Source organism: Talpa europaea (assembly GCF_964194135.1).
Source record: "Talpa europaea genome assembly, chromosome: 9".
Taxonomy (NCBI): Eukaryota; Metazoa; Chordata; class Mammalia; order Eulipotyphla; family Talpidae; genus Talpa; species Talpa europaea.
In genome coordinates, this window is record NC_140076.1 from 26571353 (window position 1) to 26588586 (window position 17234).

Here is a 17234-nt window from a genome sequence, read left to right on the forward strand (position 1 = left end):
AGTTGAGTGCAGTAAGGGCACTATTAAGTTATGAATCCAGTGATATGGAAACACCCAGGCAAACCCAGGGCAGCAACAGGGATGATTTTTGGACAAAGACATTTAAATTGAGTCTTCAAGGGAGAATTGAGGTTAACCATTTAAAGAAGGGGACGTGAGGGGCCTCCCTGTTGGCACAGGGGGTTAAAGCACCGCACTATGAAGCAATCCACAGCCTTGGCAGCATGAGTTTCGATCCCCGGCCCTCCAGGGAGCAACACACATAGCGAGGTAGACATCTGCTATCTCGTCTGCTGCTCCCCTCAGCAGTGTATTTCAGTCTGTCTGCCTGTTCTGTTCCCCACTTGTCTCTGGTGAATCCTCTCACCCCCACATCTCTGACCTGCACCCCAGCTCTTGTATGCATATATAAATAAATCTTTAAAAAAAAATAAAATAAAATAAAGAAGGGGACGTGGGCTTTCCAGGCAGAGGGGCCAGCAAAAGCAAACACATAAAGCAGTGAGGCTGTGTTCTCAACCACAGGTGCTTTAGGAAACTACATGTTATTCCATGTGACACAGTAGCATTTAAATGTGGGAATTTGTGTGGAGGTAGTGAGACTGGAGAGGTAGATTGGGGCCAGATTATGAAAGACCTTGAATATAATGACTAAAGACTTGTACTTTATTTTTTAAGGGAGTTTAGTGTGATTAAGAACGCTGGATCTGGAATCATATTGCATATATTTGCTTTCTGACTGAACCACAAAGTCAATAGACTTTGTGCCTTTAAGCAAGTTACTTACCCTCTACTGTTTTCCAAAATGGACATATTAATAGTACTTATGGTGATTGAATTCATACATATCAAGCACTTAAAACAATATCTGCCACATAGAAAATGTGCAAATGTTAGCTATTAAAACTATTAGCCATTAAAACTATTAGCCATAGATAGTAGGAAACCATTGAAGGTTTTAATGGACAGTAACAGGATCAGATTTGTACATTAGGGAGATGACACTTTTTTGCGGCCAGAGTGGAGAATGGATTGGGGGACGAAGTGTGGATGTGGGAAGAACAGGCTGAAGATTATTGCAGGATGGGAGAAGAGATGAGGCCTGAACAAGGATGGCAGCTGTGGAGAAGGAAAGGACTTAGTTGAGCCCTAGGGCCACTTGTCAACCCCAAGACAGCTTCTTCATCATCTCTCAAATCCCTCAAGCTATATCCTACTGCTCTTTAAAAATAAATAAATAAATAAATAAATAAATAAATAAATAAATAAATAAATCACTTTTATATAACTGGCCATTGAAGGAAATTTGAAAAATACATAAAATGTTAAGAAAAAACAAAAGTCATCCCTAATATACTCTCCAAAGATAATTACTATTAACATTTTATAGAATCTCCTTCTTGTTTGTGAGTCTATAGTCGTTCTCCCTCATCACCACCCTCCTTCCAAAGAGAGGAGACACATCAGAATCATTTCAAACACTCAATTTTACATCCTGCTTTTTAAAATGTATCATGTGGGCCTCCCCAGTGGCGCAGCGGTTGAGCGCTGGGTTGCAAAGCTGCCCGCAGCCTCTGCAGCGCCGGTTCAATCCCCGGCTGCTCCCTGGTCACCGGAGGAGGATCCCGCATGGCGCGCAGACTCTCCTGCCGCCCGCTGCTCCCCTCAGCAGTGTCCTTCGGTCCTTCTGCCTGCTCTGCTCCCCGCTCTGGCTCTGGTGAATCCTCTCACCCTCCCGCGTTTCTGACTGTACCCAGTGCATGTATAAACAAAACAAACAAATAAATAAATAAAAATGCCTCTATAAAAAAATAAATAAATAAATACCTTTAAAAAAAAATAAAAAAGAAAAAAAAATAAAATGTATCATGTGAGCATTTTTCTGTGTCACTAAATATTCTTTGAAAATGTGATTGTATCATCTTTTATTATATACTTAACCAGACCTTTGTTGTTGGACACTAGGGTTGTCCTAATTTTCACTCTGGAAGAGTGAAACAATACAGCTGTGAGCATCTTTCTCACTTTTTTTGTTTTTAAAGATTTATTTTTTGGACCTCCCCTGGTGGCGCAGCGGTTGAGCGCTGGGCTGCAAAGCTGCCCACGGCTTCTGCAGCACCGGTTCGATCCCCGGCCACCGGCGAGGGTCCCACATGGTGCGACAGACCTCTCCTGCATGCCTACTGCTCCCCTCAGCAGTGTATTTCATCAGTCTACCTGTTTTGGTCCCCGCTCTGGCTCTGGTGAATTCTCTCACCCTTCCGCGCTTCTGACTGTACCCAGTGCTTGTGTAAATAAATAAATAAATCTTTTAAAAAAAATTATTTATTTATGCATACAAGAGCTGGGGTACAGGCCAGAGATGGGGGGGGGGGTGAGAGGATTTACCAGAGACAAGTGGGGAACAGAGCAGGCAGATTAACCGAAGTACACTGCTGAGGGGAGCAGCGAGTCAGTCAAGAGAGGTCTGCATCGCTATGTGGGTTGCTCCCTGGCTGGCTGGGGATCAAACTCATGCTGCAGAGGTTGCAGATAGCTTCATAGGTTGTGTCTTAACCCCCTGCGCCACCAGGGAAGACCCATTTTCTCACTTTTTTATAGCCCAGTTCCTACTCTTCCTCTGATTCTGCTTTTCCTCTCACAATCAGTCCTGCTGAGTGGTATAGAGCCCCCCTCTTCCCTCTCCGGCTATTATCAAGCACTTACCCAGGTCTGAGGAAGGAGTGAAGAAGTATTGTTGCACAGGAGGGCAAGGTTTTAGGAGACAGAGTGGGCATGTGAGACAGGTATAGGAGTCTGGTGGAGAAAGGGAAGAGCAATCCTTAGGGCCACCCCAGGGGCCAGCAGGCCTGTATTACATTTTTCTGACAGGGCACTTACTTACTTCTATTAAAAGTAGAAAGGAAGAGCTGCAGTAGACCTTTCCTGACTTGCCCACTGCTCCCCTCAGCAGTGTATTTCAGTCAGTCTGCCTGTTCTGCTCCCCACTCTGTCTTTGGTGACTCCTCTTACTCCCCACACCTCTGGCCTGTACCCCAGTTCTGGTATGCATAAATAAATAAATCTTCAAAAAAAAAAGTAGAAAGGAAGAAACCCTATGGAAAAAGAGGAATTTTCAGTAGTACCTAAAAGGAAAAATAGGAGCACAGACAGATTTAAATATCTAGCAGGGCCTCCCTGGTGGCGCAGGGGTTAAAGACACAGTGCTCTCAAGCAGTTGCCAGCCATTGCAGCAGGAGTTTGGCCAGCCAGGGAGCAACCCACATGGCACAGCAGACCTCTCCTGTTTTGCCCACTGCTCCCCTCAGCACTGTATTTCAGTAGATCTGCCTATTCTGCTCCCCACTCTCTCTGGTGAATCCTTTCACCTCCACATCTCTGGCCTATACCCCAGTTCTTGTATGTATAAATAAATCTTAAACAAATATCTAGCATACAATGTGGATATTTTCAGTGGGTTGGAGAATAGTATACTCTCAGGGTTAGGATAAGTGGGATATAACTGTTGACTGGAATCCTGTCTCTGTCAGTGGTGTCTGCTGAGAGTACAGAGAAGGAAGAAGCCATTAGTGGGATAAGAAGATTTTGAGCTTTAGAAGAAAGGAAAGGTCCAGAACAGCCTGTGTGTGCATGCTTAGAAGTTAAACAAGAATAAAAAAAGTGTGAGTCAGAATGAACAGACTGCCAGGCTGAGGTTGAGCAGCTTATAGACAATGTCTGGTAAGGTGGAAGGAGTTAGAAGATCTTATGACACCCTGATTTCGAAACTATGGAATCCAAATGTGGAGGACTAAGCAGAGGAAAATTGTCAACCAGATTTAGATAGTGGTAGGGATAAGAGTGCGCCAAGCAGTGATAGGGTAAACCCTAAGCTAAGGATTTAGGGAGTAGGTGATCAATAAAGAAGAAACTGGATGTAAAGTTAGCCAGCCTTTGGTCCTAGTTGGGTGGGAATTAGGATTGCCTGGAAGAAGCTATGGAAAGTAAACTGGGACAGTGTCCGGGGTCCTTGACTTTCATGTCTCCTTAATCTTAATGTCTCAGTCTTTCCCTTGTGCTTCTCAGGTGCTGGTACAGGGCTGCCTTTTGGACCCTTCCCAGCGGGACATGTTCCTGCAGCAGGTATATGAGCAGCTCTGCCTCTTCGAGGATAAGGTGGCCACCATGTTGCAGCAGCAGTATGACCCCCAGAGCCAGGTATGTAGGAGAGAGCCTGGGTGGAGGCCACATAGAAAGAGGAACTGTTGTGACTCAAGGGGAGTGAGGAGGGACAAGCTGAACCCCGAGGGAAAGAGGGCAGACAAAAGGGTGAAGAGCCAGGAGCAGAGTGAGTGCAAATGAACAGGCTTCCTGTTGGAGGAGGGCACAGATACATTCCCTAAGACACACATTCCTGCCGGCAGAAAATGGGAAGGCTGGTGCTTGTGTTTTTTTCAGTCAGTCCTGGGTCTTCTTCCCCAGTGGATCCAAGAAGGTGATCCTGGGTGCCTCTGATCCCTGGTTTATATTTTGTACAATCAGGGATACAGCCCATGGGCTCACTTGAAGGCATTGACTCATTCTTTTGGATATCCTCAGATATCCAGGGAAATGGCAGTTCCTCATGTCTGAAGGTTTTAAGTAGATTGGTATATTAAATATCTCATAAAGATGATGCAGAAATATAGAAAAGGGACCTTATTGGCAAAAGGTAAAAAGCCCTGTTCAAGTACATTCTGGTGTTGAACTCATTGTGTTCCTCTGAGGGTCACAATATGAGCATACATTGGCGGGGAGCACAGTTTGGTCTCTGTTGCATAATAGGGGTTGGAGTCCTTACAGGAATAGGCTATGGCAGTGCCAGGTTTTAAATTCTGACTTTACTGTGGATGGGGCAGCAATGTCATGTGTCCCGTTCTGTTGTATAACTTGTGCCAGGCAGAGGACCAGTCCCCAGACTCTGTGGAGCCCCCAGGCCGGAAGGTGGGAGTCTCCATGGTGACAGCTGATCTTGGACTGGTCAGTATGATTCGTCAGGGCATCTTGGCATTGCAGTTGCTGCCCTCAAACTCTAGTGCAGGTCAGTAGAAATAATGTCGGTGGAATTGGGGAAATAGCATTCAGGAAGGGGGGGGGAGCATTATCTGCAAAGATAGAGGTTCCAGGAGATCATTGGGCCCAGGGCAGAGGATCTTTTTCATGGTTTGTAAAGGTAAGTGCATATTTTAATATATATCACAGTTACCCCCACCTCTGATAATCATCAGAACCTCAGGACCCTAGTGGGAAGGAGCAGAGCTCCAAGGACATCACTTAGGAGGAGACTGACCTCCAACATTGAGAGGAGGAGGCTCAGAGAAGGAGAGAAGGAAAGGTGTTTGAGAATTATAAAGCACACTGGTTGACATACTTTGAGGTCCTCAGGGGCCTATCAGTTGGCCTCCCTGTTACTGTTATTCCTTTAGCATCCTGAGTCTGCTGTTTCCTGCTCCAGGCATCATTGTGATCACAGATGGGGTGACCAGCGTCCCTGATGTTGCTGTCTGTGAAACCTTGCTGAACCAGCTTCGCAGTGGCACGGTGGCCTGTTCCTTTGTGCAGGTGAGGACTTTCTAGGTAAAGAGAGAGAAGCGTGGTATCTCACAAAGATGGTAACTTTTTTGCAGGAGCTGATCTCTTATTCTAAGAAACAGGGAATAGGGCCACCTGAGTATATCCTCAGCCAATTTGAATCGAAGGACTACAGAGCAGGAGGCAAAAAAGCATGGCAAACAAATCTGGAATGCAGGCACAGACCTGCCGTGTCAATGAGTTGCAGTATCATTCTGCATAGTGTAGATATAGAGGAGAAAAGTCACTAGTTGTGTTTACATTTCATAAAATCACTTGTACTACTGGGTGAAGGGTAAGAATGGCAGCTATTAATTGTACCAGGCAGGTGAGAGAGAATTGGGACTTAAATAAGGGGAATAAAGGGTATGAAAGAAGGGGCTAGGATTGAGAATATGATGAGGCAGAATCAACAGACATGATTAGCGAGCTGTGGGAGGAGTGAGGGAGAAGGGAGTTAAGAAGATCTCCAAGTTTCTGATCTCAGCGATGACTACATAGAGGCAGTAGAGCTGACAAGAAGAGGAGCATTTGGGGTAGAGGAAGACAAGTTATAAATCCATGTTTGTGCACGTTGTGCCTGTAGGTCAACCAAATAGCAATTAAAAACAGTCTTTGAAGTTAGGCGTGCCTGACCTGACGCTATGCCCCATTTTGTGTAATATTCACTTCTTGGTTGGAATCATTGGATGAGGCAGTGCATAATTTAAAGTGCTTAGCACATTGTATAATTTCTTAATAAATGCCTGGCTGGGGCTTCCCTGGTGGTGCAAGGGGTTAAGACGCAACCTATGAAGCTAGCTCTCCGCAGCCACTGCAGCAGGGGTTCAATCCCCGGGCAGGGAGCTACCCACATGGCGCAACAGACCTCTCCTGACTACTCCCCTCAGCAGTGTACTTCAGTCAATCTGCCTGTTCGTTCCCCACTTGGTCTCTGGTAAATCCTCTCACCCCCCACACCTTTAGCCTGTCCCCCAGTTCTGGTATGCATAAATAAATAAATCTTTTTAAAAATTTTTTTTAAAAATGCCTGGCTGTTCACATCAAGTGGGGATGAGTGTGAGAATGGTAGCCCAGAGGGAAGTGTAGGATGGAAGGAGAGAGTAGTTTCATTCTGTTTTTTGATTTGTTTTTTTTTTTAAAACTAGAAACTATGGCATGTTTCTGAGGCTCCATGGTGAAGCATAGTTTGAAAATAAGGGAAAGAAAAGGAAGCCAGATGGTATAAAAGTGACCTTGAGGTCACCTTGAGGTAAAAAATGACTCTTTTGGAACAAGAGAGTGATGTCTTTTCTTTGAGACTAGAAGGATAAAAAATGTAGATAAATTCGGCCAGGGATCCCTAATTTCTCCGAAGTCAAAAGTGAAGATGAGTGCTGTGAGATAGGAAGGCCAGAGCTGGAATGGTATTGACAACAGCTGGGTTGGGTGGTGTATGTTTTGATGTGGCACCAGCCTACACACCTGTGTGGTTTTTTCCATTGGGGATTAAGGCATAGAGGCTGTGACCCTTGTGTTTTTGACATGCAAGCAGAAAATAGTGAAGGAGACCAGGGAGTTGGGAATGACACTTATGAATTTGCTTGAACACAAATTTCAGCCTTGGTTGGCAGATCAGGAGGATGTGGATAGACTTGGGGAGAGCAGAGGTCCAAGGCCTGGCTGTCTCAGTAAGCCCAAAAAGCAGTAGGATAAGGAGGGTGGAAGGAACTTAAAGGATAAGGTTGTGTACGATCAGTGGGATATAGCAATTGAAATTGCAGAGATGAAGTAATTCCTGGTAAGATGAAGTAATTCCTGGTAAGTAATTCCTGGGTATAGCCAGTGGTGAGGTATGTGGAATAGAGAAAAGTCCTGGAGATTAGGGTTCAGAAACAGTTCAGGAATTGAATGAGCCATCTAGAAAGATCTGCGATCATTTTCTCCAAAAGGCCAGCTGGTAAATATTTTAAACTTTGCTGGTCACACCTGCAGCTCTTCCTTGATTTAAAATGGGGTTTCATTCCGATAAACTCATCATAAGCTGAAAATATTGTACGTTGAAAATGTATTTAATAAACCTAACCTACCAAACATCGTAACTTAGCCTAGCTATGCTTCCTAGCCTCACTATTTTAAACATGTTCAGAACACTTACACTAGCCTGCCTACAGTAAGGCAAGATCATCTAACACAAAACCTAGTTTATAATAAAATGTTGACTATTCCATGTAATTTATTGAAATATATACTGAAAATGAAAATAGAATGCCAAAACTCATCGTGTGGTTTGTACTGAATGTGTGTCATTGTCAAACTATTGTAATGTTAAAAGATTATAAATCTGATCCTCTTGAGTCAGGACTGTCTATACTGAGCCTTTCCTCTTATAGCATAAATGCAGACATAAATAACCAAAAAATGGGTGTGACTGTTCCAATAAAACTTTATTTATAAAAATAGATGATGGGGGGCCTTCCTGGTGGCGCAAGGGGTTAAGCACTGCACTATGAAGTGGTCCGCAGCCTCTGCAGCACAAGTTCGATCCTCGGCCAGCCAGGGAGCAACCCACATGGCGTAGCAGACCTCTCCTGTCTCACCTGCGGCTCCCCTCAGCGCTGTGTTTCAGTCAGTCTGCTTGTTCTGTTCCCCACTCTGTCTCTGGTGAATCCTCTCACCGCCCGCATCTCTGGCCTGTACCCCAGCTCATGTGTGCATAAATGAATGAATCTTTAAAAAAAAAGATAGACGATGGGCTAGATTAGACCGAAGTGTCATGTTTGCTGATCTCTGATCTGCAGTCTCAATATTCCAGCTATGGTCCACGGATCAGCAGCATTAGCATCACCAGCATGTTAAAAACATCAAATTTGACTACTGCGTTTTAGCAAAATCCTTAGGAGTGTTGTATGCATCCTAAAATTTGGGAAGCACTCTGATAGAGAGACATTGAAGTTTCTCAAGATGATACTGAAAAGCCAATGAACCAGTTGCCAGCATTTTTAGTAAATTGGGGTTGTGGGGGGCAGACCAGTATCTAATGTTGAGAAAGAGGGTATAGCCAGATGTCAGGAACTTCAGACAGGAAGACCCAGGGAAGAAAAGTTGCAGAGCAGTAGTCTGTCTCCTGGGAGAACACTAGCCCACTTACTACTCTGTGGTCTCAGGGTTGGGAGTAGCCACCCACCCAGTCTCTTCCTCCCGTGTTGTCCTTCCTTTCCTGGTGCCTGTTTTGAAGCTAGATCTCCAGTTGCTCACTTTCTGCAGGTGGGAGGAGTTTACTCTTATGACTGCAGTTTCGGCCATGTGCCCAATGTGGAATTGATGAAGTTCATCGCGATGGCAACATTTGGCTCCTACCTGTCCACTTGTCCTGAACCCGAGGCAGGCAACCAGGGTCTGACTGTCTACCACCGGGCTTTTCTCCTCTACTCATTCCTGCGCAGCGGGGAAGCCCTGAACCCTGAATATTACTGTGGTGAGAGGCAGACTGGGATGGGGGTGAGGAACAGGGAGTGTAGAATGGACCCAGAGATGATACAGGAATCAGTCTAGGGTGTGGGGCCCTCTGGGACAACCCTGACACTGTTCTTCTTCCCCCTGGAGCTCTGCCAGTTGACAGGGAACCACTTTTTCTTCCCCATTCTCTCTGGCCCCTAGGCTCTCAGCACCGCCTCTTTAACGAGCACCTGGTCTCCGCCAGCAGCAACCCTGCCTTGGCCCTGCGCCGGAAGAAGCACACTGAGAAGGAGGTGCTGGCTGACTTGGTCAGCACCGTCTCTGTACGACTTCGAGAAGGCTACAGTGTCCGAGAGGTCACACTGGCCAAAGGTAATGGTCACTAACCCTCCTGTTGCCCACTGCTCTCAGGCCTTGCCTGGGGTAGGACCTCCTGAGCAGGGTGGAGGACACATGTTTTGTGCATGAAAGTGTCTCAATGAAAGATTCTGCTTGTCACTTGAGACAAGTGGGTTTTGAGTTGTCTTCAGGGCTTATTCTCTGAGTATTTAGCTTCCCAATCTTATCTCCCCTTGCCCAAGGCAAGTCAGCTGAGGGTCCTGTGCTTGTTTGGTTCAGTTTGCTTCACTCCCGTAAACTTCTGTACATGTCAGTTGACAGGCTCTGAGCCTGAATGTGTGGACCGATGCTTGGAACCTTTGGCCAGGGTAGAGTTCCACACGGATAGTAGGGGCTTGGGGTGGGACTCGGTCGCATGCTTGGAGTCCTATGCCTTCTTCCCCTAACTGACCCGCCTGCTTCCCCTGAAGGAGGCTCCCAGCTGGAGGTGAAACTGGTACTGCTGTGGAAACACAACATGCGCATCGAGTATGTGGCTGTGGCACCCTGGCCCCTGGAGCCTGAGGGCCCTCGAGGAACACGGGTGGAAGTGACAATGGAAGGCGGCTATGACATTCTGCATGATGTGTCCTGTGCACTAAGGCAGCCCATTCGCTCTCTGTATCGGACCCATGTTATCCGGCGGTTCTGGAACACGCTGCAGAGGTGAATGAGATAACCACTTGGAGAGTGACATCCCATTTGTTGTGTGGAGGGGCAGACTGGTGAAGCTGGGGGCTGGAGAGTCACACTGAGCACCAGACCTCTGTTTAGGGTCCCTCCCCCAGATTCCCCTCCTCTACGGCCACCAGTCAGGTGTAGCTCAGGGTTGGCCCTTGTCCTACAGCATTAACCAAACGGACCAGATGCTAGCCCACCTCCAGTCCTTCTCTTCAGTCCCTGAACACTTCACGCTTCCAGACAGCACCAAGAGCGGCGTGCCCCTCTTCTACATCCCTCCTGGCTCCACCACCCCGGTAAGTGACTCTGATGCTTCTTAAATCCTGTCACAGCACCTGAAGCCAGACCACCTTTTTCCTTCCCAAACCAGCACCCTAAACTTTAAGCTTCAGAAAAGTTCTCCTTCCTTTCAAGCCCTGGGGCATTGGGCAGTGGGAGTTGTGGAGAGGATCTGTAGAGAGAGAGGCTGTGGCTATCTTCAGCAGGCCATGGATGTCAGAGGTAAAGATGTATAGAATGCTAGGTGGTAATGCCCCTGCAGACTGCAGCTCCCTTGCCCCTTCTCCATGTGGCATACTTTGGCCTCCCTTTTCCCACCACAGCCAACCACCAAAAATTTCCAAACAGAGCTTCCTCTGTTCTGTGCATAGTCCACACTTGACTCAAGGCTGCCAGCCTAGCACTGATGTACAGGAGGCGCATACTGGTGTAGAGTGGCCTTATCCTGCAGTCCTGCCTTTACCCAGCATCTCCTCCAGAGTCACTGCTGGAGTACGGCAAATTACATCCTTCACCTCGCAAATTACATCTGTCCCTGGGCTCATACCTCCTGAGCTAGCATTCGTATTGGAAGTGGTTTTGCCTCTGTCCCAGGCTGGGCCATAGGTTTCCGTAACTTTAAACTACGGCCATCTCTGCCCCCTGAGTGCTGTAGTCCCATTTCCATTTGGAGGTTATACCCTGGCTCCCACAAATGTTCCTATAGGGCTCCTTCCTGTCCCCAGGTGCTCTCCCTTCAGCACAGTGGTTCCGACTCATCCCATGCCCAGTTTGCTGCCTACTGGAAGCCAGTGCTGTCCATGGATGCGAACTCATGGCAGCGTTGGCTGCATATGCACCGCCTGGTACTAATCCTGGAGCATGACACGTGCGTACCCTCCTCAGGACCGTAGTTAGAGTGGAGGAGCAGTTGGGAGAGGGGAGGGAGGGGTGGAGAAGGGGAGCAGTGAATGAGCCCTTACCAGCCTCCGCCAGGGAAAGACTCTCCCTTTCCTAGTCTTCATGCTCACCAGCCCCCCAATCCTTAGCACCCAGAAGAGAGAGGTAGCCGTCTACTTTTTTCCCCCAAATTGGGGCTAGATCTGACTTCACTGTGTGCCCCTCTTCTCAGACCAATCCCCAAGCACTTGCACACCCCGGGCAGCAACGGGCGCTACAGCACCGTCCAGTGCAGGATCTCCCACTCCTCGCTGACCTCTCTGCTTCGCGACTGGAGCAGCTTCGTGCTGGTTGAGGGCTATTCCTATGTGAAGCTGCTCTCCAGGTGGGCCAAGCAGCATCCCTTCACTCTCCCCTTGCACCCCTTCCATGTCTCTTCCTACCCCCCAGTTTCTCCCTACTTCCTCCTGAACCCACTTACTCCTAACCTGGGGCTGCTCGTTGACTCCCATTTCTCTCCAGCGCGCCAGACCAGCCCCCCTCCTCCTTCTACATGGTCCGCATCATTTCCAAGGCCCCTTGCATGGTTCTTCGCCTGGGTTTTCCCATCGGCACCCCGGCACAGGCCCGGCACGAGGTGAGCTGGGCCCTGCCTGACTGCCTGGCCAAGGAGCCTGGGAGTGGAGACTGCCTCCTTCCAGACCCCACAGGGCTGGGGCCCTAGAAAGCGAGAGAACCTCTTCTTGTCTGTGGGTCTCTCCTTCCAGAGCTTCAGGGAGATCCCATTTTCCCTCAGATCGTGTCGGGCTTACAGGAAGAGATCCTACGGCTGCGTTTCCCGCACCGGGTGCAAAGCAAGGAACCAACACCCAAAGTGAAACGGAAAGGACTGGGGGGTCTTGCAGGAGGCAGCTCTCCCTCCAAGTCTCCCCCCACACTGGGGCCACAGCAGGCCCTCTCTGACCGGCCCTGCCTAGTGGTCCTGCATAAACCACTGGACAAGCTCCTCATCAGGTAGGTATGGAGGGTGGAGAAGGGGCCAGGAGCATATTGCAGGCTGTGGCTTAGCTGGGTGTGGTTTCCCAGGTATGAGAAGCTACCTCTGGACTACAGGGCCCCCTTCCTGCTGACATTGGAGCCACCAGGGCCACTGCCCTTGGTGTCAGGCCGCTCTGCATCTTCCAGCCTAGCGTCACTCTCCCGCTACCTGTATCATCAGCGCTGGCTCTGGAGTGTGCCCTCAGGACTGGCCCCCGCACTGCCACTCAGTGCCATCGCCCAGCTCCTCTCTGTGCTAACTGAGTACGTCAGCCAAGCCTGCCGGGCAACATGGGGTGGGGGAGAGCGGGTTTGGGCTCTGGGTTTGGGCTCTGCAGAAAACCTAAGCCAGGCGCTGCCCTCTCTAAACACCAGTCTCTACTGCCACTGCTGGTAGTGCTCCCCAACCCCCCTATTTTATTTTGCTTCTGGTCCTAATGAACTGTTAATACCCGAGGGACCGGTAGGCTGAGCAGCAGCCAGCAAACAGATAACCTTGATGGCTGCTGGAAGGTTGATGTATAAGTGGTACGGAGGGCAGAGGACATGCTCCGAGTGTCTCCTCCATCTCATCCTATCCCTGCCCCTGCCTCCATGGGACTTCAGGGTCCGGCTTTCTGAAGGGTTCCACTTCGCCAGCAGCGGGGAAGGAATCATCAACATGGTCCTGGAGCTTCCAATTCAGGTATGTGCTGTTCTTCCTAACATCTCCCCATCAAAGTCTGTCAGCACACCAGGGATACCGGTCTCTGAGCTGGTTTGGAACTGCTGGAAATTCTGCCTCCCAGAAACCCTGTGATCAGAGGACACAAGATCTGAGGCCAGGTCCAGGCCAGAGGCAAGGGCCTGAAATTCTGAGGGTCAGAGCTGGGCCAGATCAGCTCTCTGCTTTGGCTGGCTTTGTCCAAGCTCTCCCACTCTACCCACAGAATGAGCCCCCGGGACAGGCTGCTGTGGAAGAGAGGCACACGTGCGTTGTCCAGTACATCCTCTTCCCCCCACACTCTACCTCCACCAAAGACAGGTGAGACCCTCCATTCTCCCTGAGAGCTGTCTGTCCACATTCTCCCTGCTCCCCTGAAGGTTATTTCTCCCCTACCAGGGAGAGTTGAGGCAGGAGGTACTGTTTTCAGATGCTTTATCAGGCAGACGCAGGTGTGGAGGGGCCACCTGTGGCTTGTGGATGTCCTCTGTGTCCACCACCTTCCTGTCCTCTATGGACTGACTCCCTGTCATGCAGTTGTGAATGGGACTCTCCTCTCTCCCAGGCTCATGGCCCTTCCTCCTTTAGTTTCTCAACAGATGATGACAATGATGTGGAAGTGGAGGCCCTAGAGGGAGACTCAGAGCTCAACCTGGTCACTGAGGTGTGGGTGGAGCCACAGTATGGACGAGTGGGACCTGGCCCTGAAACCTGGAAGCATCTCCAGGACTTGACATACGCTGAGATCCCAAGAGCAGTGAGTGACCTCAGAACCACCCTACCCCTTGCTAGGTTGGGGGTCATCTCCTCTGGAGTACTATATTCTGAGGGCTGCCTGGTCCCTCTGGATCTCTGTGTTCTGAATATCTGTGACTGTGGGCTTCTTTGAGAACTGGAGGTGCCAGGTGTTCTGGACTGGGAAGGACTGACCCTGACCGTTGCTCTTTTCCTAGCTGCATCCTCGGGACGTGGCCTGCATAGGCTCCATGCTGAGCTTCGAATACCTCATCCAGCTGTGCCAGAGCAAGGAATGGAGCCCCCTGCCCCCAGAGATGAGGATCTCTGATGGTCGGTGGGGAAGGGTCCCCTGGATGAAACAGGGGAATGGGAGGAGAGGAAGCAACCCCAATCATGGTACTGGGTCTCCATGTAGCCATGTCTTCCGTCCCTCCTTCCTAGGATTAGACCAGGGAGGAGACTCCTGTGTTCACGAGATCCCTTTCCACTTTGACCTAATGGGTCTGTTGCCTCAGTGCCAGCAGCTCCAGATGTTTTTCCTCCTGCTCTCCAGAGGTAGGTGAACTTTGTACCCACTTAACCCACACCCAGAAGGCCAAAAGCCTAAGAGTATTGAGAATATTGAGCAGATGAGTCTGCAAATGAGCACATGAGCGATGGGGTCAGGAGGTGGCATAGAGGCCAAAGGAGGGGCTTTGTTGGTCAGGGCTGAGCCGGGGGTACTGAGCAGTGGAGGTTCTTGGTGCTGAGCGGAGTGTGTGTCGGGCAGAGCCAGAGGGCGTCCCCCTCGCCGAGGGGCCCTGTCCCGCCAACGACATGGTGCTGTGCCTGCTGCACAGCTGCCTGGGGCAGGAGCTGAGTGACCGGGAGATCCCACTCACCCCGGCTGACCAGGCGACCTTCTTCCATGAAGTGCTGCGGCGGACCTGCCATGGTCCAGGTGAGCTCCCACCTCTTCCCTGACCGGCCCAGCCTCTTTCCCCCACCCCATAGGGTGGTTTCTGTCTTGTCCTCTTCCCCTCTCTTCACAGCAGAGCCCTGCCTCTCTGCTGGGCCTGCCCACCTCCCCCAATCTCTACCTGCATTGTAGGTCCAGAGGAGCCACCAGTGGGTGGCTATGGGATCCTGAAGGAGCCAGCAGTTAGCAGTGCCCAGGCCTCTGGAGACTCTGCTCTTCCTGCCCTGGTCAGCACTGAGTCATCTCCTTGAGCCCTTTTCCTACTTACCTCTTTACATCACCACATACTCATACCCCAACTTTCCATCACCCTGTATAGTAAGCACCTCTGCCAGGAAAGACACCCCCTTTGTCCTAGAACTTTGATGCTATACCTAAGATTGGACTCCAGGGTGAAAGAAGGGGGTGGAGGTTGGATGTTGCCATAGAGATCGCCCTAATGTGGTTTCTCTCTTACAGAGTGCAGGCCCTCCTGAAACTCTCAAGCCTCTCATCTCTGCACAGCCCCCTCAGTGGCGTTGCTATGCCAGGCTCGTGACCCCCCAGCATGTATTTCTGACTTTCCTCCCAGCAACCTTCTCAGGTACCCAGCTGCTGGCTCCCTCACTCAGAAACAAGCCTCTCAGAAACATATCTCAGAACTCCCTTGACCGCCCATCAGGCGACTCTGATTTAGGTCTCTCTTTTCCTCTTCAGACGTCCAGCATCTGGCCGCCTATGGCCTGGAGGGACCTTCTCAGGAGGAGACAAAGCCTAAGTCCGGGGACTTGAGTGGGACTCCCAGCCCAAAAGATCTAGGAGGAACTGGGGTCAAGGCTCCCAAGGCCCAGGTCCCCATTCTCAGTGTTACCCCAGCCAGTGGTAAGACTCTCGAATAAAGTCAGATATGCAGGTGCAGAAATGGGAACAAATAGAGGACTTGAAGACCATGTGCTACCTCTTCCCACAGACAGTGCCCAGAATCCAGAAGAGCTGAGCTCACGTCGGGATGTACAGGCTTATACTGGGCGTCAGGCTCCACAGGCAGAGGGTGCGGATGGGCCCCGGACCCGGTGTCCTGTCTACATCTATAGCTGTGCCCTGGAAGCACTGCGGGAGCAGATGATTGGCATACAGCCCCCTCAGCCACCCCGAGATCTCATCTTCCGGTGAGTGCCCTCAGAGTTGACCGAGGTCCTTCCCCCATCCCTCAACTCTGGCCCGCAGCCAAGGCTCAGGTACCCACTCACACGTGTGGACAGGTTGAGGGTCAGTGGCAGGAACTCATCTTAGCCATGTGCTACCAGAGTCTTGCTGAGCTTCTTTCAAAAAATTAGTTGACTTTGGTGGGCTATAAATCCATTCAGTAGGGACCTATGGACAATCCATTGGAGAATAGTGGACAATCCATTGGAGAATAGAATAAGTCTGAGGTGTCATTTGGGGGAGTTGGCCAAGCTCTCACTTTCCTCCCATTCCCAGGACTCAGTTCCTTGACCAGCCCTCCCCATCCTCTGTCTGGATGGAGCCCAGGTACAAGGAGGCAGCCAACCACTGCGCCTTGCTACAGGAACACGCACAGCGCTGCTATGTCCGCGGTGAGCGGGAGGCCATGTGAGGGAGCTTCCGGGAGGAATGGGACCCTGCCGGAGGAGATGCTGGGATTACTGATGAGGAACAGAGAGGTGGTTCCCGAGCTTGATCCTTGTGGCCCCTTCCACTTCCCTCAGGCCTGTTCCGGAGCTTGCAGCAAGGACAGAGTGTGACCTCTCAGGACTTGCTGACAGCAGTAGATGCCTGTGAGGAGCTTCTACAAGAAGTAGACATCACTCCCTTTCTGCTCGCACTATGTGGCTACACTCAGGGTTTGCCTCATGCACCACCGAGCCCTGGTCCTCTCAGCCCCGGGCCTTTCAGCAGCAGCATTGAGGAGGGCCCCGAGCCTCGGGAACGAGCTGTTCTGGCTTCAGAGTCCAGGTGGGATTGTCCTTGAGTGACATGTAAAGTGGCACATAAAGTCCCATAAGCCAGGACCTTTTACCCAGAGGCATGGGTGTGCTGGCTGCCCACCTCCTGCTCAGCTTCTTTCTCCCCTTCTGCCTCCCTGCCTCTCCCCATGGCTCCTGTTGTGGTATAGAGTGTTGAACCAGGGTAGAGTAGGGAGTTCCCCCATAGCCCTTGGTAAAGCAGAAGCTTGTTCTGAGGACATTCATACAAAAGTAGTAATCCCCGAGTTCATCTGAGTTTCATAGAGGCAAAAACTGTATTTTGCCCACCGCTGAGTCCCCAGTTCATCTTAGGGGCCCATCAGCTTACTGCTGAAGGGAGGGCGAAGGCAAGCAGGCAGTCAACTCTGGCTGGCATCTGCAGCCTGTGCATATAGAGGAAGCAGAGGGTAAGTAGGCTCGTGGCTGCCAGACCCAAACTCCAGCCCACGTTGTGCTTGGACCTCTGGCTCCCTGCCTGCCTTGTCCCTAAAGTGGATGTATTTTCTTCCCACCAAACCTTCATTCTCCCACCAAACCTGGGTTCTCCATCTTTAGTGAATGTTATCACCCTCCACCCAGTGGTCCA

At 50.2% G+C, this 17234-nt stretch overlaps 1 protein-coding gene across 1 annotated transcript in view; it reads left to right on the forward strand.

Moving 5' to 3' along the window:
- The window catches only part of SZT2 (SZT2 subunit of KICSTOR complex), a gene marked incomplete at both ends in the record, with an annotated part of 50230 nt that overhangs the window by 11745 nt on the left and 21251 nt on the right, over positions 1–17234 (forward strand). The window contains 24 exons of the mRNA XM_084242290.1: positions 4066–4197; positions 4918–5059; positions 5474–5580; positions 8836–9046; positions 9229–9399; positions 9837–10071; positions 10253–10382; positions 11091–11233; positions 11477–11629; positions 11767–11881; positions 12041–12258; positions 12331–12546; positions 12889–12967; positions 13212–13306; positions 13574–13742; positions 13939–14053; positions 14165–14278; positions 14493–14663; positions 14814–14908; positions 15141–15264; positions 15378–15542; positions 15631–15829; positions 16143–16258; positions 16391–16637. Of these exons, the coding sequence (XP_084098416.1) occupies positions 4066–4197; positions 4918–5059; positions 5474–5580; positions 8836–9046; positions 9229–9399; positions 9837–10071; positions 10253–10382; positions 11091–11233; positions 11477–11629; positions 11767–11881; positions 12041–12258; positions 12331–12546; positions 12889–12967; positions 13212–13306; positions 13574–13742; positions 13939–14053; positions 14165–14278; positions 14493–14663; positions 14814–14908; positions 15141–15264; positions 15378–15542; positions 15631–15829; positions 16143–16258; positions 16391–16637 (3662 nt within the window). The remainder of the gene's footprint in view (positions 1–4065; positions 4198–4917; positions 5060–5473; positions 5581–8835; positions 9047–9228; positions 9400–9836; positions 10072–10252; positions 10383–11090; positions 11234–11476; positions 11630–11766; positions 11882–12040; positions 12259–12330; positions 12547–12888; positions 12968–13211; positions 13307–13573; positions 13743–13938; positions 14054–14164; positions 14279–14492; positions 14664–14813; positions 14909–15140; positions 15265–15377; positions 15543–15630; positions 15830–16142; positions 16259–16390; positions 16638–17234) is intronic.